This window comes from Carassius auratus, chromosome 11, assembly GCF_003368295.1.
Source record: "Carassius auratus strain Wakin chromosome 11, ASM336829v1, whole genome shotgun sequence".
Taxonomy (NCBI): domain Eukaryota; kingdom Metazoa; phylum Chordata; class Actinopteri; order Cypriniformes; family Cyprinidae; genus Carassius; species Carassius auratus.
The window spans coordinates 307,520-330,409 of NC_039253.1; the positions used below are offsets into that span (position 1 = coordinate 307,520).

Consider the following 22,890-nt stretch of genomic DNA (forward strand, 5'->3'; position numbering starts at 1 on the left):
TACGCAAAGTTCCGATCTCAATCTACTGATTCGCGATACGCAAAGTTCTGATAAATTCCAATCTGAATCAAATGATTCACAATATGCAAAGTTCCGATCTGAATCTAATGAGTCACGATATGCAAAATTCCAGTAAATTTTAATCTGAATCAAATGATTCACGCTATGCAAAGTTCTGATCTGAATCTAATGATTTGCGATACGCAAAGTTCCGATCTCAATCAATTGATTCGAATATGCTAAATTCCGATCTCAATTTAATAATTTGCAAAACGCAAAATTCCGATATGAATTTAATGATTCGCAATATGCAAAATTCCAAAGTCAATCTAATAATTCCAAAACGCAAAATTCCGATCTGAATCTACTGATTCGTAATACGCAAATTCCGCTCTCAATAAAAAATTCCACAATACGCAATGTTGCGATCTAATGATTTGCAGTGCACAAAATTCTAATGTGAATCTAATGATTCGCCAAACGCAATTTCTTTGGATTATTTGAAAACTCTAAAAATAATATAGGGAATTATTAGCTACATCATTAAGTTGTGTTTGCTGTTAGCTACTTTTCACATTCACAAAAGAAGTTTACTGGCTCTAAACCAGTCTTCTCTTTATTCAAAGTGGACTTAAACAAGTATCTAGAAAATGTCCAAAGTTCTGTTAATTTGAAAGCATTGAAAACTGTTTATTTATTTTCTACCTTCGTGTCTTTTTTTTTATCCTGGCAACAAGCATGTATTTTTTTTGTCCTTCTTTTATTTATGTTTAGAGTTGTATTGTCTATAACACTGTATAATACAAAAAGTAATCCTATTAGAGCGATTAGAAACCATAAATCATTTTGCGACGCAATGATTTAACCAATTCAGAGTTTCGAAAATGTCAGTTTCACCAACCACCATACGTGCTTTTTAAAATCATTACAAATGATGTCGAAATTCGAAAATTAAATGCTCTTTTGATCTGGTTTTTGCTAGTGAATCGTTTGAACTTAATGATCAAACAAATTTGAGTTTGAATTCGTCAGAGCGTTTGCAGTGTAAATGACTCACTCAGTTGATTTGTTTGTCTATTAATACGACGAGCTGCAGCTCAAAACACAAGTTATATAGAAACACTGTGCTTTATGACGGAGTTTGTAAATAATTCACTATATTTGAAATAGTTTGAGCTGCAGTTCAATAGGAAATCAGCTGAAAGCATCCAGTCTTTCTTACCGTTGAAGTGAATGTTCAGTTTATCAATATATACAGTATTGTAATATATATTTGAGAGATTGTTGTTGCAAGATCGTTTATGTAAAAGAGCAAATGAGGGAGGCAGATGAACGCAAAACAGAGTTAAACTATCATTCAGATGAACTGTTTTTTAGGATATTTAAGTAGATTTAAATTTAATTCTTTCTAAAGAAACAAGAAAAATGCTGTAATAAAATAATAAAATACAAAATCTCTCATTTTCATTTAATAGAAGTTACTAAATTCTGTTACTTTAATTTAAATTAATGAAATAAATATATAAATATGGCATTATTGTGCAGTATATAAAACTCGGTTTTATAAAGTTTTCCTTTCATCATAAGTGCCATATGAACGTTTGGTTGCATTCACAGACACAATTTTGTTTAGGAGCCTTTATTATGTACTTCTGATATTATTAGAGACATATTTGATAAGTTTCACATATATTGAATGTTTGGTTGTGTAACGCCCCATCATTTTGGAATACTTTTTTTTATTTTATTTAATGATTAACCTAAAATTAGCAAAGAAGATGTTCTGTAGCACAAAGTACCAGCTCATTAGTTTTAGTGTTCTGCCCCCTGCTGGTGAAATATGAGAATTGTTTTTAAATTTTCTGATATTAATCACAATATTTTTTAAATATTAAATAATTAAAATCTATTCTAAAATAATCAGATTTTGTGTTTTGACTTATAATCAAAGTTCTGATTATTAGCTTTGATTATTTGTTTTGAATGTTTTTAACCAGTAAGGATTATAACTAGTGATGTGCTTCATCTCTTACAAAGTGGTTCATATGTGTTATGTATTTAAAAACTAATTCAATATGTCTATATGTTAGATTTGATTGTATACACACACACACACACACACACACACACACACACACACACACACACACACACACACACACACCACACACACACTGTGCTGGTTAACCTGGTCAGTGTGTGTCAGCGATGATGATGACGAGTGTGTGATTCATGAGTGGATGCAGTCAGCTGTTTTGGATGACTCTGTGTGTGTGTGTGTGTGTGTGTGTGTGTGTGTCGGTGTGTGTGTGTGTGTGTTTGGAAGAGCACTGATCTGATGAATAATCCAGGACTGATGTCATCAGTAATGTTTAATGTCTCCCTTTTGCTCATTTTATGATCAGACCATAAATGTTTTTAGATATTTAGATGTTTAAACTGTTGCTGATCAGAATGATAATTATATATTTGTAAAAATGTAAAAAAGTTTTTTTTTTTGCACCCTTTAGAGACAATCCCACATGTAGGCTTCAGTGAGAATAATGTTTATATTTATTTTTATTTAAATCAAATATAATCTTTCATTTGTATTTTAAGAAATTTTACACAAAATTGTTTCTTTTTATTATTAGCTTTTTAATTAACTTTTATTTATTTATTTATTTTTTACATTTTTATTATTATTATTGTTATTTATATATCTTTTTATTTCAATATATATTTAAATTAGTGCTCTCAAATGATTAATCGCAATTAATAGCATCCGAAGTAAAAGTTTTTGTTTGCATTATATATGTGTGTGTACTGTGTACATCTATTATGTAAATATAAACACACAAACATACTATATTATTATTTTTTAATTAGATGTATATATTTATATTCATATAATTTATATTATATATAAATATATTTAATATACGAACGTAACATTTTTATTATATATATAATCATTATATATATATATAATAAATATGCACAGTACACACCCATATATTATATAAACAAAAACTTTTATTTTGGATGTGATTAATTGCATTTAATCATCTAACAGCACTAATACAGATATATTTTTATATTATATTATACACATTAATATGCATTATTATTATTATTATTCATTTTTATTTATTTAAATGTTTATTATTGCAGACTACCTCATTCATTTTGACTTGTAGTATTGCATGTAGTGAGCACTATGCTAGTATCCATTCTGGCTCCTCCCCTTGCCCTCCTCCACCCAGCGGTGTGGGCGGAGCTTCATCAGTAATAGCTCATCCCAGCATGCTCCAGTTTCCACACACACACTCACACACTCACAGGGAGGGGTCGCGTGTGTCAGAATGAGGCAGCGTGGGAAAGCGTGACGATATGTTGAGGAAGCTGGTGTGCCGGAGGATCTGTGCCTGTAAGAGTCTCGCTGTCTGAGCACTGCATGAGACAGAGACAGAGACAGAGAGACTCACATCTGTCTGTCTCTCGGCCTCTGTCTCTCAAATCTGATCGCTGTGATTAAATGCTGCATGCATCGCATGTGTGTGTGTGTGTGTGTGTGTGTGTGTGTGTTTTGCATTTATGTCCTCTAAACCTGCATTATGGAACCTTTTAACTGAAAATGCTTGATAACCGTTAATAATGTATTCAGTAAGATATGCAAATTCCTCGTGAGGGTTAAGGACAGAAAGTGTCATATTCTCAAAAGTGTGTTTGTAGACAGGAAATGGCAGATTAGACTGCCTCGTCCCTTTTGTCTTCTCAATTGTTATGCTTTATTATTTTTTAAATAAGATATTTAAAATTTGTCTTTTTTGTTTTCATTTTTCATCAAATTGGACCAAAAAATATTATTTGTTTTTATTTTATATTAAAATAATATTTTATTTTATTTTGTATTTTAAATTATTTTGTTTAATTAATTATTTACTTCATTTATGAGCACCAAATGACTTGTAACCTACATTATAAAACCTATTTTTATGCTTTTTTAAACATTTTTAAATAAGATACATAGTATTTTTTTCTTACTATTTTTTTATTTTACACAAAATTAATCAAACCATTTTTTTTATATTAATTTTATATTTTTATATTTACATTTTGTTATATATTATATTTTTATATTAAAATTCATGTAATAAGTATATTTTTCAAATTTATTGTATTCAATTAATACAATTATTTAATTAATTTATGGTCATCAAATGTCCTCACAACCTGCCTTATAAAACCTCCAGTGGAAAATGTTTAATAAATCTATAAAATAGCATGTTAATTAAAATATGCTAATAGTTTGTGACAGAAAATCTATACAAAATGTTACAAAATCTGTAAAAACAAGGATATGTGTACAAAAAAACATCATTTTGGGGGTGTATCATAAATCATAAATGAAGTGAATGATGTTTTAAGTTCTTCTTTTAAGGGTCAGAGAAGGGTTTGAGTCTGTTTTTAATGTTTGTGGTTCAGATGTCTGGATGAATGTGTTTGTTTCCCGGGAGGTTTCTGGAGTAGTTCAGAGCGTGTTAGATGGGCGTTTGCAGTGAAGGATTGTGGGAGAGAGGTGTTGACACTAATGCATGATGAATAAGGTCGGGTGTGTGTGTGTGTGTGTGTGTGTATAAATAATTCATGGTGATTGATCGCTGGTCTGGCAGATTTTGGTGATGTTTCCTCATGTGAGCGGCTCTGCCAGGGTTTCCTGAGTGTCCTTCAGATTCACACACACACACACACACACACACACACACACACATGGGAGATCTGTAGGTGTAGCGTAATATCAGGATGTTCAGATGAATGTCTGCAGGTTTTACAGCCTTGTCTTATTTATTCTTGTTTCGTTTGCATGCATTAAGCTGAATTTAACTTGTAGTGCAAACCAGGGTTGTTATGGTTCTCTGAAACAAAGCTATTAAAGGCATTATTGTTAATTAATGAAATGGAAACAAAGCCAAAATAAAATAGAAATGGAAATATTGGATGGAAAAACAGAACTACATTTTAATAAATGTGAAAAAAAAGCAATAAAAAAAAAACTAATGTAAATATATATGCGACCTTGGAGAACAAAAACAGTCATATTTGTAGCAAAAGCCAAAAATAGATAGTAGGGGTCATTGATTTTATGCCAAAAATCATTAGGATATTAAGTAAAGATCATGTTCCATGAAGATATTTAGTGAATTTCCTACCGTAAATATATCAAAACTTCATTTTTGATTAGTAATATGCATTGCTAAGAATTCATTTGAACAACTTACAGATGATTTTCTCAATATTTAGATTTTTTTGCTCCCTCAGATTCCAGATTTTCAAACAGTTGCATCTCAGACAAATATTGTCCTCCGAACAAACCACACATCAATGGAAAGATTACTTAAAAAAGGACTTACGACTGGTTTTGTGGACTGGGAACACATGTGGGAAAAAAGCATATATAAAGCTTTTAAAGTAAATTTAAATGAATGCAATTAGTTCTACGAATGATTACCCTTTAAAACCTTTAAACCTTAAAAAAACAAACACGAATGAAATCACAAAAGCATGTTACAAGATTCATAAAAGTGCATTCAAATTCTAATGTTTGTAAGGACTATAAGTGTATAAATGGTGTTTTCTCTGTGGTTCCTCAGATAAGAGCGTGGATGATGACGATTCGGTGGATGGAGGTCGTTCCTCGTCGTCCTCTAAAGGAGCGTCATCGGTGCGTCGGACAGGATCCATGCGCAGACCGAGCTCAGCGTCCAGCTCCAAGAGCTCAGGTCAACTACCTGCATCTCAGACCCTTCACTGTTATTGTGCTGTTTGCATGAATCTGATTGGTTCTGCTTGTGTCTTCTGATTGGGCAATCCAGCGTTCCAGCTTTTCTGTTATAAAAGTAATAAAACATTTCAGTGTTGTGCTGCAGTGCAAAGCCATATTAGCTCTAGCTATGTTTACAGTCTCAATTAAAACACACTTAAAATATAACAACATATATAAATAAATAAGAAATGTTATTTTGTATAGAATAAAATATATATATAAATAAATATTAATTAAAATATTTAAAAAGTATATATATATATATATATATATATATATATATATATATATGTGTGTGTGTGTGTGTTTGTGTGTATAAATCTTCTTATTATTATTTCTTTTTTTTTCATAATAATTCTTATTTTTTTATTTTGCACAAATTAGATAAAAAAAATTTTTATTATTATTTTTATTAGTATTAACTGTTTATTTTGATATTTACATTTTAAATGTTTAATAAACCTATAAAATATATGAAATATATATATATATATATATATATATATATATATATATATATACACACACACACACACACACACACACACACACACATATATATATATATATATATATATATATATATAATCAGCATCTTGATATGCCACACCTGAGGTGGATGGATTATCTCAGCAAAAGAGAAGTGCTCACGAACACAGATTTAGACAGATTTGTGAACAATATTTTTTTAAAAACATTAAATAAAAAAAACATTGAATATTAAAAAACTTTTTTAACTTACTGGGCATATTGCTTGTTGTTATCAGGTAAGGAGAGCTCTGGAGCTGGAGCTGTTGACGAGGAAGACTTTATTCGTGCCTTTGAAGATGTGCCCTCTGTACAGGTAAGCATTAGTAGGCTTTGTATTTTTGCTTTTTTATCAATTAATATGTATATTCAATGCATTCAGCAAGGATGCATACAATTGATCAAAAGTGAGAGAAAAGACATTTATAATATTTATAAATTTCAATTAAACGCAGTTCTTAAAGTTTCTATTCATCTGTGAATCCTAAAAAATAAAATGCATCACAGTTTCACCAAAAATATTGTGCAGCACAACTGTTTCAAACACTTATAATAATCAGAAATGTTTCTTGAGCAGTAATCATCATTTTATTATGATTTCTGAAGATCATGTGATACTGAAGACTGGAGTAATGATGCTGAAAATTTGGCCTCGCATCACAGGAATAAATTACACTTGAATAGATATTCACATAGAAACCAGCTGTTTTAAATCATATTTTTTTCTACATTTTTTTTTACCTTTATTTAATCAAGAAAGAAAACTCACTGAGATTAAAATCTCTTTTGTAGGAGTGTCCTGGCCAAGATTGGCAGCCCAAATTTACAAATACATATAACATACAATAACATACAATTCACCATAACTGACCCTAAACTACATCCAAATGCATTTGTGTGTCAGTAACTCAAGGATTCATCAATACCTCAGCAATAACATCTGTAATGTGGAGTGTCATCCTGGACTTTGCATTCAGTGGTTTTCCATTAGAGATCTCTGGACAGATGCCAGTGCTCAGTGAGTTTGATGATGCTGTTGTTTCTCACAGATTTACTCACCTCGAGAGCTCGAGGACTCCATGAACAAGATCCGAGAAATTCTGTCCGATGACAAACATGATTGGGAACAGCGAGTAGCTGCAGTGAGTGATTTCACATTTATAATGGAATAAAATGGCTGCTTGTTACTCATCTCTCTGGAATACTTGATTGTGATTGGTCGATGGCATCATACTGTGGTCACGTATTTGTGTATAATGACTCTAAACCATATACTTATTTATTGTATTAGTGATTTTATACATAGCTGTGCTAGTTTCATGTCTCTTGTTTACTTTCTCTTAACATATTAAAAATAATCAACGAATAATTTAAACTCAAATCAATATTTAATGTAGATTATTTATTCAGTTGTTAAGTAAGAAGTGAAATGTGAAATCAATCTATTATTGCAAAATTATGGAAGCAGTTTCTTTCACGAGATTTCTCTCTCAGTTTAGATCTTATTTCTGAGTTTATATCTCGTAATTCTGAGTTGATATCGTAATTTCGAGTTTATATTTCGTAATTCTGAGTTTATATCTCAATTTTGAGTTTATATTTAAATTCTGAGTTGATATCGTAATTTCGAGTTTATATTTCGTAATTCTGAGTAAATATCTTGCAGTTCTGAGTTGATATCGCAATTCTGAGTTTATATCTTGTATTTCTGAGTTTATATTTTAATTTTGAGTTTATATCTCAATTCTGAGTTTATATCTCGTATTTCTGAGTTTATATCTCGTAATTCTGAGTTTATATCTCAATTCTGAGTTTATATCTCAATTCTGAGTTTATATCTTGCAATTCTGAGTTTATATCTCAATTCTGAGTTTATATCATAATTCTGAGTTTATATCTTGCAATTCTGAGTTTATATCTCAATTCTGAGTTTATATCTTGCAATTCTGAGTTTATATCTCAATTCTGAGTTTATATCATAATTCTGAGTTTATATCTTGCAATTCTGAGTTTATATCTCAATTCTGAGTTTATATCTTGCAATTCTGAGTTTATATCTCAATTCTGAGTTTATATCTTGCAATTCTGAGTTTATATCTCAATTCTGAGTTTATATTTCAATTCTGAGTTTATATCATAATTCTGAGTTTATATCTTGCAATTCTGAGTTTATATCTTGCAATTCTGAGTTTATATCTCAATTCTGAGTTTATATCTTGCAATTCTGAGTTTATATCTCAATTCTGAGTTTATATTTCAATTCTGAGTTTATATCATAATTCTGAGTTTATATCTTACAATTCTGAGTTTATATCTCGATTTTGAGTTTATATCTCATAATTCTGAGTTTATATCTTAATTTTGAGTTTATATCTCAATTCTGAGTTTATATCTCGTATTTCTGAGTTTATATCTCGTAATTCTGAGTTTATATCTCAATTCTGAGTTTATATCTCAATTCTGAGTTTATATCTTGCAATTCTGAGTTTATATCTCAATTCTGAGTTTATATCATAATTCTGAGTTTATATCTTGCAATTCTGAGTTTATATCTCAATTCTGAGTTTATATCTTGCAATTCTGAGTTTATATCTCAATTCTGAGTTTATATCATAATTCTGAGTTTATATCTTGCAATTCTGAGTTTATATCTCAATTCTGAGTTTATATCTTGCAATTCTGAGTTTATATCTCAATTCTGAGTTTATATCTTGCAATTCTGAGTTTATATCTCAATTCTGAGTTTATATTTCAATTCTGAGTTTATATCATAATTCTGAGTTTATATCTTGCAATTCTGAGTTTATATCTTGCAATTCTGAGTTTATATCTCAATTCTGAGTTTATATCTTGCAATTCTGAGTTTATATCTCAATTCTGAGTTTATATTTCAATTCTGAGTTTATATCATAATTCTGAGTTTATATCTTACAATTCTGAGTTTATATCTCGATTTTGAGTTTATATCTTGCAATTCTGAGTTTATATCTCAATTCTGAGTTTATATCTCAATTCTGAGTTTATATCATAATTCTGAGTTTATATCTTGCAATTCTGAGTTTATATCTTGAAATTTTGAGTTTATATCTTGCAATTCTGAGTTTATATCGCAATTCTGAGTTTATATCTCAATTCTGAGTTTATATCTCAATTTTGAGTTTATATCTTATTTTTGAGTTTATATCTCATAATTCTGAGTTTATATCTTAATTCTGAGTTTAAATCTAAATTCTGAGTTTATATCAATGAGCTACAGTGTTCCTGTAGCTCAAGTGGTGACGCATTGTGTTAACAAGCACAAGGTTGGGGGTTCGAATCCCAGGGAACACATGAAAGGAGAAAATTGTTTGTCTGTGAAATATATGAATTTAATTTTTAATTTAATTTTATTTAATATCGTATTTCTGAGTTTATATCTTGAAATTCTATATAGTAATTCTGACTTTGTATTTCAATTTTGTGGTTGGTTATATCTAAGTTTAAATCTTGTAATTCATAGTTTATATGTCATGATTCAAAGTTTAAATCTCACAATTCTGATTTAATAGCTCACAATTTTGAGTTTATATCATAATGCTGAGTTTATATCTTACAATTCTGTTTATGTCTCGTAATTCTGCATTTATACCTCACAATTCAGATTGTTTGTTTCTCAGCTTCCAAACAAAATAGATTCCATTTTATTATGTTTATTTTGTAATGTACGATCAAACTGGTCGTTATCAGATCGCTTCAGTATTATGGGGTCATGTTATTTAAATGTGACCATTGACCCATTGATTTGTTTATTTACAGTTAAAAAAGGTTCGTTCTCTGATGTTGGCCGGCGCGAGCGACTACGATGGTTTTTCGCAGCAGTTACGACAGCTGGAGGGGCCGCTCAAACTCTCGGCTAAAGATCTGCGCTCTCAGGTGGTGCGCGAGGCCTGTATCACACTCGGGTGAGTGAAATAAAAGCTGCTTCACCTCCTGAATTGTTTTCTACAATGTAAATCAGTCTTATCCACTGATAGGTTTTCAAATATACCTACATCTTTCTGGTTTGATGCAGTTGCCTGGTTTAAACCATCATCCCGTTCACCCTGAGTTGAATACGGACTGACTGCTGAGTCGTGCTGACAGACTTAGTTTAATGAAAAGAATCAATTAGTTTAAGTGGTCTGGTTTCAAACATTGGACGGATTCCAGCATCATAAGATCTGCTGCGCTTCATGATGGAGCAGAGAATGTGAAGCACTTAGTGCGCATGAAAACACACACTCTCATTAGACCGTCAGGCTCTTTTCCAAACCATAGGCAACTACCTTCATAGACAACATTACAGCTGAAATAGAGTCACATAAATGACTCATTTGGAACTTAAATATAGCTTTTTATGTGAAATGCGCAACTGATAGTTAGCATTTTGTATGACTAATGACATAATGTTTTGATAAGCATCTAATTGTATTTACATTAGAGCTGTAATCCCCATCCCAACAGATTTCGTCCCGAGCCCGACAAGTACATTTTGATTGACAGCTTTTTCAAAGCCTAAAACCGTTTACAGCCCAACATTATTAAAATGTGCACACACACAGCTCTTTTGCCTTTTGTCAAGAATGAATCGTTTTACAATACATGTTTTATACATGTTTTAACAATTTATTCATGACTAACGTAGACTACACCACTTGGAAGTTGGAATAAAGAAATAAAGTAAGTCCTCTGTAACATCGTAACATCTCAGGACTCTAAACAGACACAGGCTCATTTAGCCTATAAATAAACCAACGCACCAATAAAAACGAGTCTTTTTTAACTAATTAAATTAAGATAAATTTTAAATTAAGATTGGTATTTGGCAATAACGAAATTAAGATAAAGACTCCGCCGGATTTGCTTCACCACTCTAGCAGCTGACATTTAATAAAAGAATAATGCCAACATTAGCGTAAATACTCTGTCCACATTATGCATTTAAGACTCAATTTATATGTAGTTATCATTTGAAAAACCTTTACTCACAGAGATTATGCTAAGCAGACATGTTTTTGTGGAGGAACATTATTGAATCGACTGTAGATTAATTCATCGCGTTCCTGCACTCACCGATGATGCGTAATTATTCACTCATTATTCTCATTATAAACATGGTCAAAACTTTTCCACACCTCGGACTTTGCTTTAGTTGCTGGTGCAACCAAAACCTAATCGCCAGAAGCAAGCCTCCGTTTCTTTTTGCATCTTTCTCGCGCTAATCGAAACAATTCACATGACCGCTCGTTTACCTCGCAAACCAGAGAGCAATCCCGAGCCCGCGTAAGATGATATAAATTATCTTCAGGTCTACCACATTTCCATCCTTCCTCAACACAGGAAGTTCCTGAGGTTTGCTTCCAGGGACGAATCTTTCCAATATCTGGTTCTTCCATTCGGCCTTGCACTTTCACCATGAATTTTCACCAAGTGTGTGGATGCTGCTCTGGCTCTGTTGCGTCTCCAGGGCATCTGCATTCTGAATACAGTGTTTCCCACAGCCTTACACTCTATTTGTAGCTGGACTCCCCCGCCCCCATATATACATATATATGCAAATTCATTTTCTGCCAGCAGGGGGCGCTTTAAGAGCGGCAGATTTTCCCAGTAACGGCTGTAAAGCAGCTGTGAGCTCTGACATCGAAAATGTTCTAAATACAGTCGATTACGTTCTGAAATACAGTAATATAGTAACACCTGCACCGCTTTTTGATTTTGAAACGTGCAGTGCTCATGTTCATTCAATGAAGACAAAGCCTTTTGGAAATCTATTTGTGGCGGTCAGTTTTGATATTGTGGCAGCCCTTCACAAATAAATCAATGCATGGGAAACCCTGGAATTATATCGACAATTGGTTGATATTAGCTTACTCTGAGCAGATGGGGGTTCGGCATTGAGATGTCATTCTCGCGCACATGAAACAAGACTGAAACACCAAGAAAAGTGTGCTTTCTCCATTACAGAGGACCACTTATATGGGCGATTTGACCACGATTCAGGCACGTTTGTCTGTCAATATTTGGCCCTCTCAACTGACATGTGGTCCAGCTGCAACATGATGCCTTACATGTCAGTGACCGCACACTATGTCAGCAAAGAGTGGACACTACAATCAAAATGAACTGTATTCTGCAGGATGGTGCACAGGCAAATTATCATGTAAATTTGTCATCTGTCAGTCTTTTGCATGGATTATAAGAACACAAATCCTGCACACCACTTCAGACGTGTCTCTTGGTTGTCCTCTTTCATTAGGTCTAAAGCCAGCCTCAAAATACTCCCTTCACAGGCAGCTCACTAGGTTTTGTGTTCTGTGTTCGTCTGATCTCTGATGTTTCTCTTCCAGACACCTGTCGTCTGTGTTGGGTAATAGATTTGATCACGGAGCTGAGAACATCATGCCAACCTTACTGAACCTCGTCCCAAACAGCGCTAAAGTTATGGCCACATCCGGAATGGCAGCAATTCGTCTCATTATACGGGTAATTGTGAAACACACACACACAAACACACACACACGGGCAGCTGATGCTCTGTGTGACACGCAGTCAGGCGTGATGTTGGATTCTGGGCAGCAAACATAATCAATAAGATTGATCTGCATGTTCGTTGTGTCTCTTCCAGTATCCTGCACATGTTTAGTGTGGGTTTTATGAACATCACAGTAGTTAGAAACATCCCAGAGTGCTTCCTGTTGAACTATTTTCTATTCCTGATGCTGTCCAAATCAGTTTTACATCAAAATTATTGAGTCTGTGCAGCCTAGCTTGGTCTGTGAGCTTGTCTGCAGCGGGATCAACTCAATCTGGATGAAACAACATTTATATATGAAGCTGTTAATAGACCCTATTCCTGTTCTGTTTCTATATATATATATATGTACGTCGAAACATCCACGAACATAACCAGGTGAGCAGATCACTCTCTCACTATTTGATTGCTCTAGTCTTTATCCACTCATCATCATCATCCACCAATCAGAACACACGAGATCTCTCTGACCACAGCTGCTGTGCTTCTAAAGCTCTTGCAGCAGCTCAACACTGGTTTTCTATGAGGTGGTCGGATCACATCAGATTGTGGTTAATCTTACAGATCATGACTTATATCTACTCTTCCTCTCCTTCTCCCCATTTTCAATCTCCAAGGTGAACGTTATGACAACACACTCTTAGAAAAAAGGGTTCATTGGGGTTCTATATAGAACCATAGGGTTCTTTACTCAACTCCAAAGAACCTTTTATGCTAAAAAGGTTCTATAATGACAAGAAAGAAACCTTTTGGCACAACGGTTCTTTAGGCTATTATTCATTCATATATTACATTATTCTGCAACATTTTGTATTTGTAATTAAATTATTGTTTGTAGTAACTTAATATCACATTTTAATCATGCTGATTTTTGGAGAAAACTGAAATGGCACTCTTCGTGTGATATTGATTAACTTCATAAAATGATATAAATATATACATTTTCTAACCCCCATATCTTGAATTTTGTGATCATTCACATGCATTCATAAATGCATTTGAATACACCGAATAATGCAGTGAAAGAACGCACTCAAAATGCACACGCGCACTAGTATGACTTCATCATGTAACATACATTAGCCTAGATCTGTGCACTTTTTAGGCACGACATATCACACCTAAACAAGCTTGGAAAACGTAATTAGAACTAGCTACTAAATTAGTTAAAAATGCCTATCCATATACAGCTATGATTCGTGAACCCCAAACTGACTCAAATGATTCGCTAACCCGCTTTGAACTCCCGAACTGACTCAAATGATTCGCGAACCCGCTACGAACTCCCTAACTGATTCAAATGATTCGCGATTCCCCAAACTGACTCAAATGATTCGCTAACCCGCTTTGAACTCCCGAACTGACTCAAATGATTCGCGAACCCGCTACGAACTCCCTAACTGATTCAAATGATTCGCGATTCCCCAAACTGACTCAAATGATTCGCTAACCCGCTTTGAACTCCCGAACTGACTCAAATGATTCGCAAACCCGCTACGAACTCCCGAACTGATTCAAATGATTCGCGATCCCCAAACTGACTCAAATGATTCGCTAACCCGCATTGAACTCCCGAACTGACTCAAATGATTCGCGAACCCGCTACGAACTCCCTAACTGATTCAAATGATTCGCGATTCCCCAAACTGACTCAAATGATTCGCTAACCCGCTTTGAACTCCCGAACTGACTCAAATGATTCGCGAACCCGCTACGAACTCCCTAACTGATTCAAATGATTCGCGATTCCCCAAACTGACTCAAATGATTCGCTAACCCGCTACGAACTCCCGAACTGACTCAAATGATTCGCGAACCTGCTACGAACTCTCGAACTCACTCAAATGATTCCCGTTTTCCAAACTGACTCAAATGATTCGCGAACCCGCTTTGAACTCCCGACTGACTCAAATGATTCGCGAACCCGCTTTGAACTCCCGAACTGACTCAAATGATTCGCGATCCCCAAACTGACTCAAATGATTCGCGAACCCGCTTTGAACTCCCGAACTGACTCAAATGATTCATGAACCGCTACGAACTCTATGATTATATAATGATTATATATATATATATATATATATATATATATATATAATGTATTTTTATTATCTATAATAAATATGTATTTTTTTGTTGAATATTACAAAACAAAGTGATTAATAAAGGAGTCTGCTAAATGTAAGTGTAATACATATTCACATTAGAATTTTTAAATACACAAAAATACCGTTTTAGAATCTCAAAGATTTAAACCTGAAATCTTTATATTAAAATTTGCAAAAAATTAATTTGATCATAGAGGGTCATCATTAGAGGGTCAAATAAAGATGGAAGGGTTGTGTTTTTAGCCGATTCTTGATGATGGCTAAGGACTCAGCTGCTGGGATTGAATCGTTTGTTTGTTTCTGCTTCAGCACACTCACTATCCACGTCTGATTCCTATCATGACCAGCAACTGCACTTCCAAATCAGTGGCCGTCAGACGGTGAGAACATGCACACACATACACACACGCACACACACATACTCTCTCTGTCTTTCTCTCTCTCTCACACACACACACAAGCACACACACACACACACACACACACTCACACATGTGTGAAATGACATGTCTTCTCTGATTTGAGTCGCTCTGATCTTAACAGGAAATATTTGCTCTGACTTGCAGACGCTGTTATGAGTTTTTAGACCTTCTGCTTCAGGAGTGGCAGACTAATTCTCTCGAGAGGTGAGAATTAAAGCAACAGTTCACCATTTACTCCAAACCTCTGTGAGACACCAAACGAAATGTTTTGAATGATGTAGTTTGTTGCTCTGTTCCATATTTTCACCAAACTGTTTGGTTAAACTCTTTCAGTTTAATGAAATGAGCTGGCTCTCTTGAGTCAGTTTTTTGATCCAGTTCACAAAACTGCTGCTTTTTGTGAGTATCTGTGAGTGTAGTTGTGATTTACCTATATTAAAGGAATAGTTCACCCAAAACTAAAATGTGCTGTACATGTTCTCAAATTCAAATCATGCAAGTTTGTTTCTGCATCAGGTTTGGAGAAATGCAGCATTGCATCAGTGTCTCATCAATGGATGCTCTGCAGTGAATGGGTGCCGTCAGAATGAGAGTCCAACAGCTGATTAAAAACATCACAGTAATTCACAACATGTCTTCTCCAGATGTTACTGCAGTGCTGTGGATTATTGTGATGTTTTTATCAGACTCTCGTTCTGACGGCACCCATTCACTGCAGAGCATCCATTGATGAGACACTGATTCAATGCTACATTTCTCCAAACCTGATGCAGAAACAAAGCCATCCTGATCTTGTATGATCTGAGGATGATTTTTGGGTGACCTATTTTTTTAAATAGCTTGACAATTGACCGTTTCAGAGTGGCTTCACTCTTGACTTTGAGCAGATGGAAAGCTCCATTTATGAAACCCGATGACAGAGTGACAGTCTGGATCCTCAGGAGAGGATCTAGTGTCCATGTCTCATCTCAGAAAGGGTCTCACAGATGAGATCAGGTCTTCATGAGCGCATAGACACTTAGCATCAGGCTGACGTCCTCGATGAACCCACACATGTTGTTCATGGCAATGTCACCTCGCCTTCGCCAGCACTTCCCGGTTAATGGATGGAGAATCGGGTTTCAGTGATTGATTGATTCCAGCTCATGTTCTGCTGTGGTGGAGTTTGGCAGAGCCTCTGAATGGACTCACAGTTTTTCTCTTCTTGTCTCTTCAGGCACGTCGCTGTCCTGATAGAAACCATTAAGAAAGGAGTTCACGATGCTGACTCTGAGGCCAGATCAGTCGCTAGGAAGTGAGTGGTTCTTTGTTTGTGTGAAATAAAAATATTAATAACAATAACATGATTGTTGAAATCCAAATCCTCTTAACACTGGAGGGATTCACTGATACAGACATTTTACTCATTTACTCAATGTACAAAACTGAAATGCAAACCTAAATGAGCTGATTTTGGGAAAAATGTACGCATGGAAAGATTACAATCAGCTTTATTTTAGTATCATTTACTGTCATAGTTTTCATAATGTTTAGATTTGTCTGTTTTAGTGATTTTATTTGTCAATTTTAATAGTAATTTTATTAATATGTCTGTTTATATTTTATTAGGTTTTAGTTTTGTCATGTCTTATTATATTTAGTTTAATAGTTTTGGTGAACATTTTGAATGATTTCAATTTTGAATTTCTGTTTTCTTTTTTTTATTGTAATTTTAGTTTAAGCCTAAAATTCGCCATTTTTATTATTGATTTTATTTTTAAATATCTATAAATTATATTACATTTAAATTTTATATATTATATATTATATTTTATTTAAATTTTGTATCTTGTATATATATATATATATATATATATATATATAAATATATGTTGTTTTGTTTATATTTTCATTTAAATTTTTGGTTTAGTGTTTTTTTTAAGTATAATCATTGTAGAGAGCCAAAAAAATCTAATATTGAGGTTATTATTATATAAAATGTAGTGCTTATTTTTATTATTTATTTTGTTGGTGTCCATGCCATTAACGTTTATTAGTTATTATTTAAATTAAAATACGTTATATATATATATATACTCTAATATCAGTGTAATTATACTGATGCAAATAAAATAAATATTGGGTGATATCAGTATGGTCATTTATATGTTATGCCTTCACACTGATAACTGGAGCATTGAGTTGATTACAGTGAGATGATGTTGACCAGCAGCTTTAATCAGAATCAATGTTTTGTAGATGTTACTGGGGTTTCCACGCCCACTTCAGTAAGGAGGCGGAGCATCTGTTTCAGGCGCTGGAACTGACCTATCAGAAAGCGCTGCAGTCTCACCTGAAGAGCTCGGACAGCATCATGTCTCTGCCGCAGTCCGACCGTTCGTCTTCCAGCTCGCAGGAGAGCCTCAAGTGAGAAACGCTCTCAATTAAGACTCGTTAGTGTGTAAATGAGCTTTCACTCTCGAATCTCGAAAGTTTTCATACTCTTATTTTGTCTCGTAGTCGGCCGCTGTCTGTTAAAACACCTGTCGGGAGCAACTTGAGCAAAAGTGAGAATTTACAAGTTTTTTTTTCATGTAAAGAAAATAATTTTGTAAAAAGGCAGTATAGATGCATATGAATTCCTGTTTTCACCACTCAACAAAAAAAATGAAAAAGGTAATTGCGAGTTTTAATTTCACAATTATGACATTTTTTCTTGCAATTGCGAGTTTTTACTTTTCTCAGAATTGCATGATATAAATTCGCAATAGTGAGAAAAAACACAATTGTGAGATATAACATCGGAGTTCTGAGAAATAAAGTTGCAATTCTGAGAAACTGACAACTGAATTTATTTCCTCAGAGTTACGTAATATAATCTCGCAATAGCGAGAAAAAACTCATAATTGTGAGATATAACTTCACAATTCTGAGAAACTGACTTTTTCCCCCACACAAATCTGAGAACATATCAGTCTTTTTACTTCCTCAAAAAAAGTCAGAGTTGCGAGATGTAAACTTGCAATTACTTTTTACATTTTTTATTTAAGTGAGGAAACGGTTTCCATAGATGTATGTTTATGCTGATACTAGAGTTTCATTTAATACGTGGCGTAAACATTTATAATTTTCTCTGGGTTTCTCTCAGCTAAAGGGGTGAGTTCTCGTGCATCCTCTTCGTCCGGCTCTCTCCAGCGATCGCGCAGTGATGTGGACGTTAACGCCGTGGCTAGTGCCAAAAACAGAATGCCAGCCGTTGCTGCTACTGCCCCCTTCAGCTCAGCCGCGGCACTGCCGCCTGGTTCCTACGCCTCTCTGGGTAAAACCACCCACACTTACATGTTTATAACACTGGAGAACAGTAATCAGAGTAAATACTAATGTAAAGAGCCAAACAATCGCATAATGATGTGATTGAGTGAAATTTAAGGCCCCATTTTTCATGTGTCTGTGCTGTTAATGCACATTTTAGAATGGCCTTTTATTGTGGCCAGCAATAATCATGCTGTCTAATCAGCATCTTTATATACCACACCTGTGAGGTGGATGAAGAAGTGCTTACGAACACAGATTTAGACAGATTTGTCAACAATATTTGAGAGAAATCTGCCTTTTGTGTTCATAGAAAAAGGCTTAGATCTTTGAGTTCAACTCATGAAAAATGGGGATAAAAACACAAGTGTTGCGTTTATAATTTAGTTCAGTGTAAATAAATGTAATTTGTAAATTTAAAATGATATTTAACCGTTTATATACTGTATATTATATGTATTTTTTAATTATACTTTTTGTTGAAGAGTGCCAAACAACCCGATAACAAGGTGATTGTGTGAAATTTAAGAACTCTTTAAGATATTTTAATTATTATTTAAATAATAATACACTTTATATATAAATATATATTTATATTTTAACTAATAATTAAAGTACATTAACTTTGAACATGTTTTTACTATTTATATTTAAATAAATAACGTATAATGAATTACATTTAATTATTTTTTTATTATGCTTTCTCATTATTTAATGAGGTTAGAAATTATCAAATTTTGATTCAATTTACTTGTAGAACTAGCACACCTTCAGTAAAGTGGCTACACACGATAATTTTAATGCCATGTTTTAGCCCCTTTTTTAAAATATAAAAGTGAATTAAGTAATGTTGAATTGTTCAATTGTATACATTTATTACTATATATATTATTCTATGCATGACAACAGAAAGATGCTGTGTTGTCGACAATTCCCAGACAAACTATATCTGTTTTTGACTTCTGTATGATCTTGACTATATTTACATTGTTTGCATAAATATATTTATGTATCAGGATAACATAACCAAGCTTTTAAATCAGGCATCAGAATCTATTCCAAGCTTGAATTTGGACAGATTCATGGGGTTTTGATGAATAATACACTCCTGCATGCTCCCAAACCGTTTTCTCTAACACGAGCTGATGCTGTTGTCTTCTGTCGTACTTCTGCTCTTATTTGCTCAAAGATGCGGCTGGTAATGTGGAGGGTAAGATGTGTGTGTCTCATTGTTCTGCTCTGTCTCTATCGCTCCGTGCCGTTTGTGTTGAAATGTCGTCAGTCTGTTTGAGATGCACACAGAAGTCGGGTCCAGTTCATTGGCCAATGTGGATCATTTTATAAATAATGAAGAAGTGATACAACATTCTCCAGCATTTATATAAATATGAAAGTGATTTGAACATGTTCATCATGTCAGTCAGCATGAGTCTTCACAGCATCTGTGTTCGGTTTGGGTTTGTTGAGTATAAACCGTGTGTTTGGGTTTTGTATTTAGGTTTTTGTGCATTTATGCCTCAGATTGCACTGTTAAATTAATTGTGCAATAAGTAATGTCCATTTATGTATTTTTGATTAAAATATAAGTTTACTTAAAAACATTAAATTAATTAATAAATGCATTTGTAATATTATGTTTATATATATATATATATATATATATATATATATATATATATATATATAATTATTATTATTTTTTTTTAATTATATTAAATAGTTTTTATATGTAAATTAAATGTATATTATTTGTTAAAATGTGAATATTAATTTAAATAATTATTTAAACATTTCATAATTTGTTACAAAGCCAACATTTCAAAATGTAATTTTTTTTCATCTAATATTTATATTTCATTTTATTTCAGTAATTTTTGTTCTTTTTGAAAAGGTAGCATTTCAAAATATTCATGTTTTTCGTCTTATATTTATATTTATATTTTAACTTTATTTAAAATATTCTTATTTAATAAAAATAATCTTTATATAATTATTCTTTTTGTTTTCAGTAAATTTTTTTGTCCTTTTATGTGCTTCTGTCATTTTTACTTGTTTTATATAGATATTCCTTAATTCATATTTCAGTTTGTTTTACTTCAGTTACAAATATTCATACTAATAACTTAATATTACATTTTTATATATTCAAAATATAAATGTATACAAATAAATGCTTATTAAATAAATATTAAAATAAATGTTTTTTTTTCTTACTAAAATAATTTTTCTGTTCATTCATAATTTTACAGTTCTTTATTTTTTTTCTCTGTCCTTTTGCAGGTCGTGTGCGAACCAGACGACAGAGTTCAGAGACGGCAGTTGGGGGCGGAGCTTCTGTGACTGACAGTAGGGGGCGGAGCCGAGCCAAAGCTGTGTCCCAATCACAGCGTGAGTTTTTGGTTACATCATCCTGTTCAGCTGTCCTACATCAGGATTTATGTTTGTCAATCAAATATCTTTACGCAAAAATAATACAAATATATTAGAGACAATTAAAGGGTTAGTTCACGAAAAAAAGGACTTTAATGTCTGATGGCAGTGTTTTGTACCTTTTAACAAATGATAAACCTTGATCAAGAGATGTACGGTATGCTGTAATATAATTTGCTGCCCTGTAATATACATTATACTCCAGTATAATGTGGCTTTTGTGTGTTTTCGTTGACATCCCTCTTATTGAAGAGATGTGAACTACATCTCTCTTCCTGTGCCGAATCTTAAATATCAGCATGCTTTAGATCAGCTGAAGTTCATGCTGATGCATGGACTCATGGGTAATGTAGTTTCTCTTCACTGTCTTGCATCAAGGATCCAGATCAGCTAATCCGGTGGGGGGTAAAACTCATGGTACGGAGTAAAAAAAAACACGGATTGATGTCTGCATGCGTCCTGTCATGAACGCATGATCCACTGTACTGATGCAATTGATTCCAAATGTGTTATTATTATGATTTTGCTGTTATATTTATGTTTTTGTCAAGTCAATTTAAGGCGAGCCAGTTCACTCAGCATCCATCTTGGAACCGTGCTTAGTTATATTCGGCGAGTATAGTAATTGTTAACTTATACTAAAACCTATTAAATATTTATTTGTTAATTGAAATAAAGCTAAACTAAATATTAAATAACAAAAAATTATTAAAATGTTGAAATATTGCTTTGCAACTAACTGAAATAATTTGATGTTTTAGAAAATTACGAAGAATTAAGTTAAAACCAAAAAGAAGTATGGACATTTTTCTATTTTATTAACATAACACATTTACTAAAAATTAAGCTAAAACTGATCATGTAAAAATTATATGTTTTAAAAATAAATTAAACATATTCAGAAATATAAATATAAAAAAGACAAAAGCACATTTCTAAAAATGTAAAATTAAAAAGCCAATTTAAAATGTTAATAAGAAACTCTAATACATATAAAAGACTATATGTAAATTATAGTAAAAATATGTTTTTTTCTGAGCATTCAGCTCCATCTGTTTAAAGTGAGAAAGACCAAAATTTGTTGGTTGAAAATATGTCTCAGTAATGTTTCAGGAATAACAATAACAAGGCCAACATTTAATGTGAATCTTAAACTGAATTCATGCAAAAACACTTTCTGGCTGTAACAACAAAGCCTAATTTCTAAACCAATACTATTTTGTAAATGGTCTTTTAAATGTATTGAAAATATAATAATAAACTGTAGAGGTCGACCGATAGTGGTCTTTACCGATAACGATAGCTAGGTTGGATCACACTGACTGATACCAATTAATCAACCCATAGTTTTTAAAATATATACTGAAAGAAAACTAAAATAGTTGACTATTTTTTAAAGAAATGCAGTAGCAATACTGAACCATACTTTGTAAACGAATAAATATATTTATATATATATTATTTATTATATGGATAATTAAAGTTATCTCATAGTTTGCTAATGTTAAAAGAAACTTTAAAATTAAAAAATGTAACCTTTTAGTAATAGTGAATGTTAAAAATGAACACACTCTAACAAGGAACAATACGTCTACGGTTTCCATTAATGCTAGAAATGGACTCTTATTGTTAGTCTTATTATAAGTATTAGCATTTAATTTCAACAGTCATGCTTAAAGATGGCCATCTTTAAATATATATACACAAGGCCATAGCATTAAAATTACATGCATATCTATACATATCTTCCAAGGC

General features: G+C 32.8%; 1 protein-coding gene across 7 annotated transcripts in view; it reads left to right on the top strand.

The window, feature by feature from the left end:
* The window catches only part of LOC113110638 (CLIP-associating protein 1-B), a 60,632-nt gene that overhangs the window by 13,470 nt on the left and 24,272 nt on the right, over positions 1–22,890 (top strand). For 4 of the 7 annotated variants that reach the window (XM_026274750.1, XM_026274751.1, XM_026274753.1 and 1 more), the window contains 14 exons: positions 5,634–5,762; positions 6,574–6,650; positions 7,384–7,476; positions 10,130–10,275; positions 12,700–12,835; positions 15,302–15,372; positions 15,559–15,618; positions 16,631–16,708; positions 17,653–17,820; positions 17,914–17,960; positions 18,542–18,712; positions 19,895–19,915; positions 20,986–21,093; positions 21,514–21,552. In XM_026274750.1, the coding sequence (XP_026130535.1) occupies positions 5,634–5,762; positions 6,574–6,650; positions 7,384–7,476; positions 10,130–10,275; positions 12,700–12,835; positions 15,302–15,372; positions 15,559–15,618; positions 16,631–16,708; positions 17,653–17,820; positions 17,914–17,960; positions 18,542–18,712; positions 19,895–19,915; positions 20,986–21,093; positions 21,514–21,552 (1,344 nt within the window). The remainder of the gene's footprint in view (positions 1–5,633; positions 5,763–6,573; positions 6,651–7,383; positions 7,477–10,129; positions 10,276–12,699; positions 12,836–15,301; positions 15,373–15,558; positions 15,619–16,630; positions 16,709–17,652; positions 17,821–17,913; positions 17,961–18,541; positions 18,713–19,894; positions 19,916–20,985; positions 21,094–21,513; positions 21,553–22,890) is intronic. The other 3 variants (XM_026274754.1, XM_026274756.1, XM_026274755.1) reach the window with 2 other exon arrangements.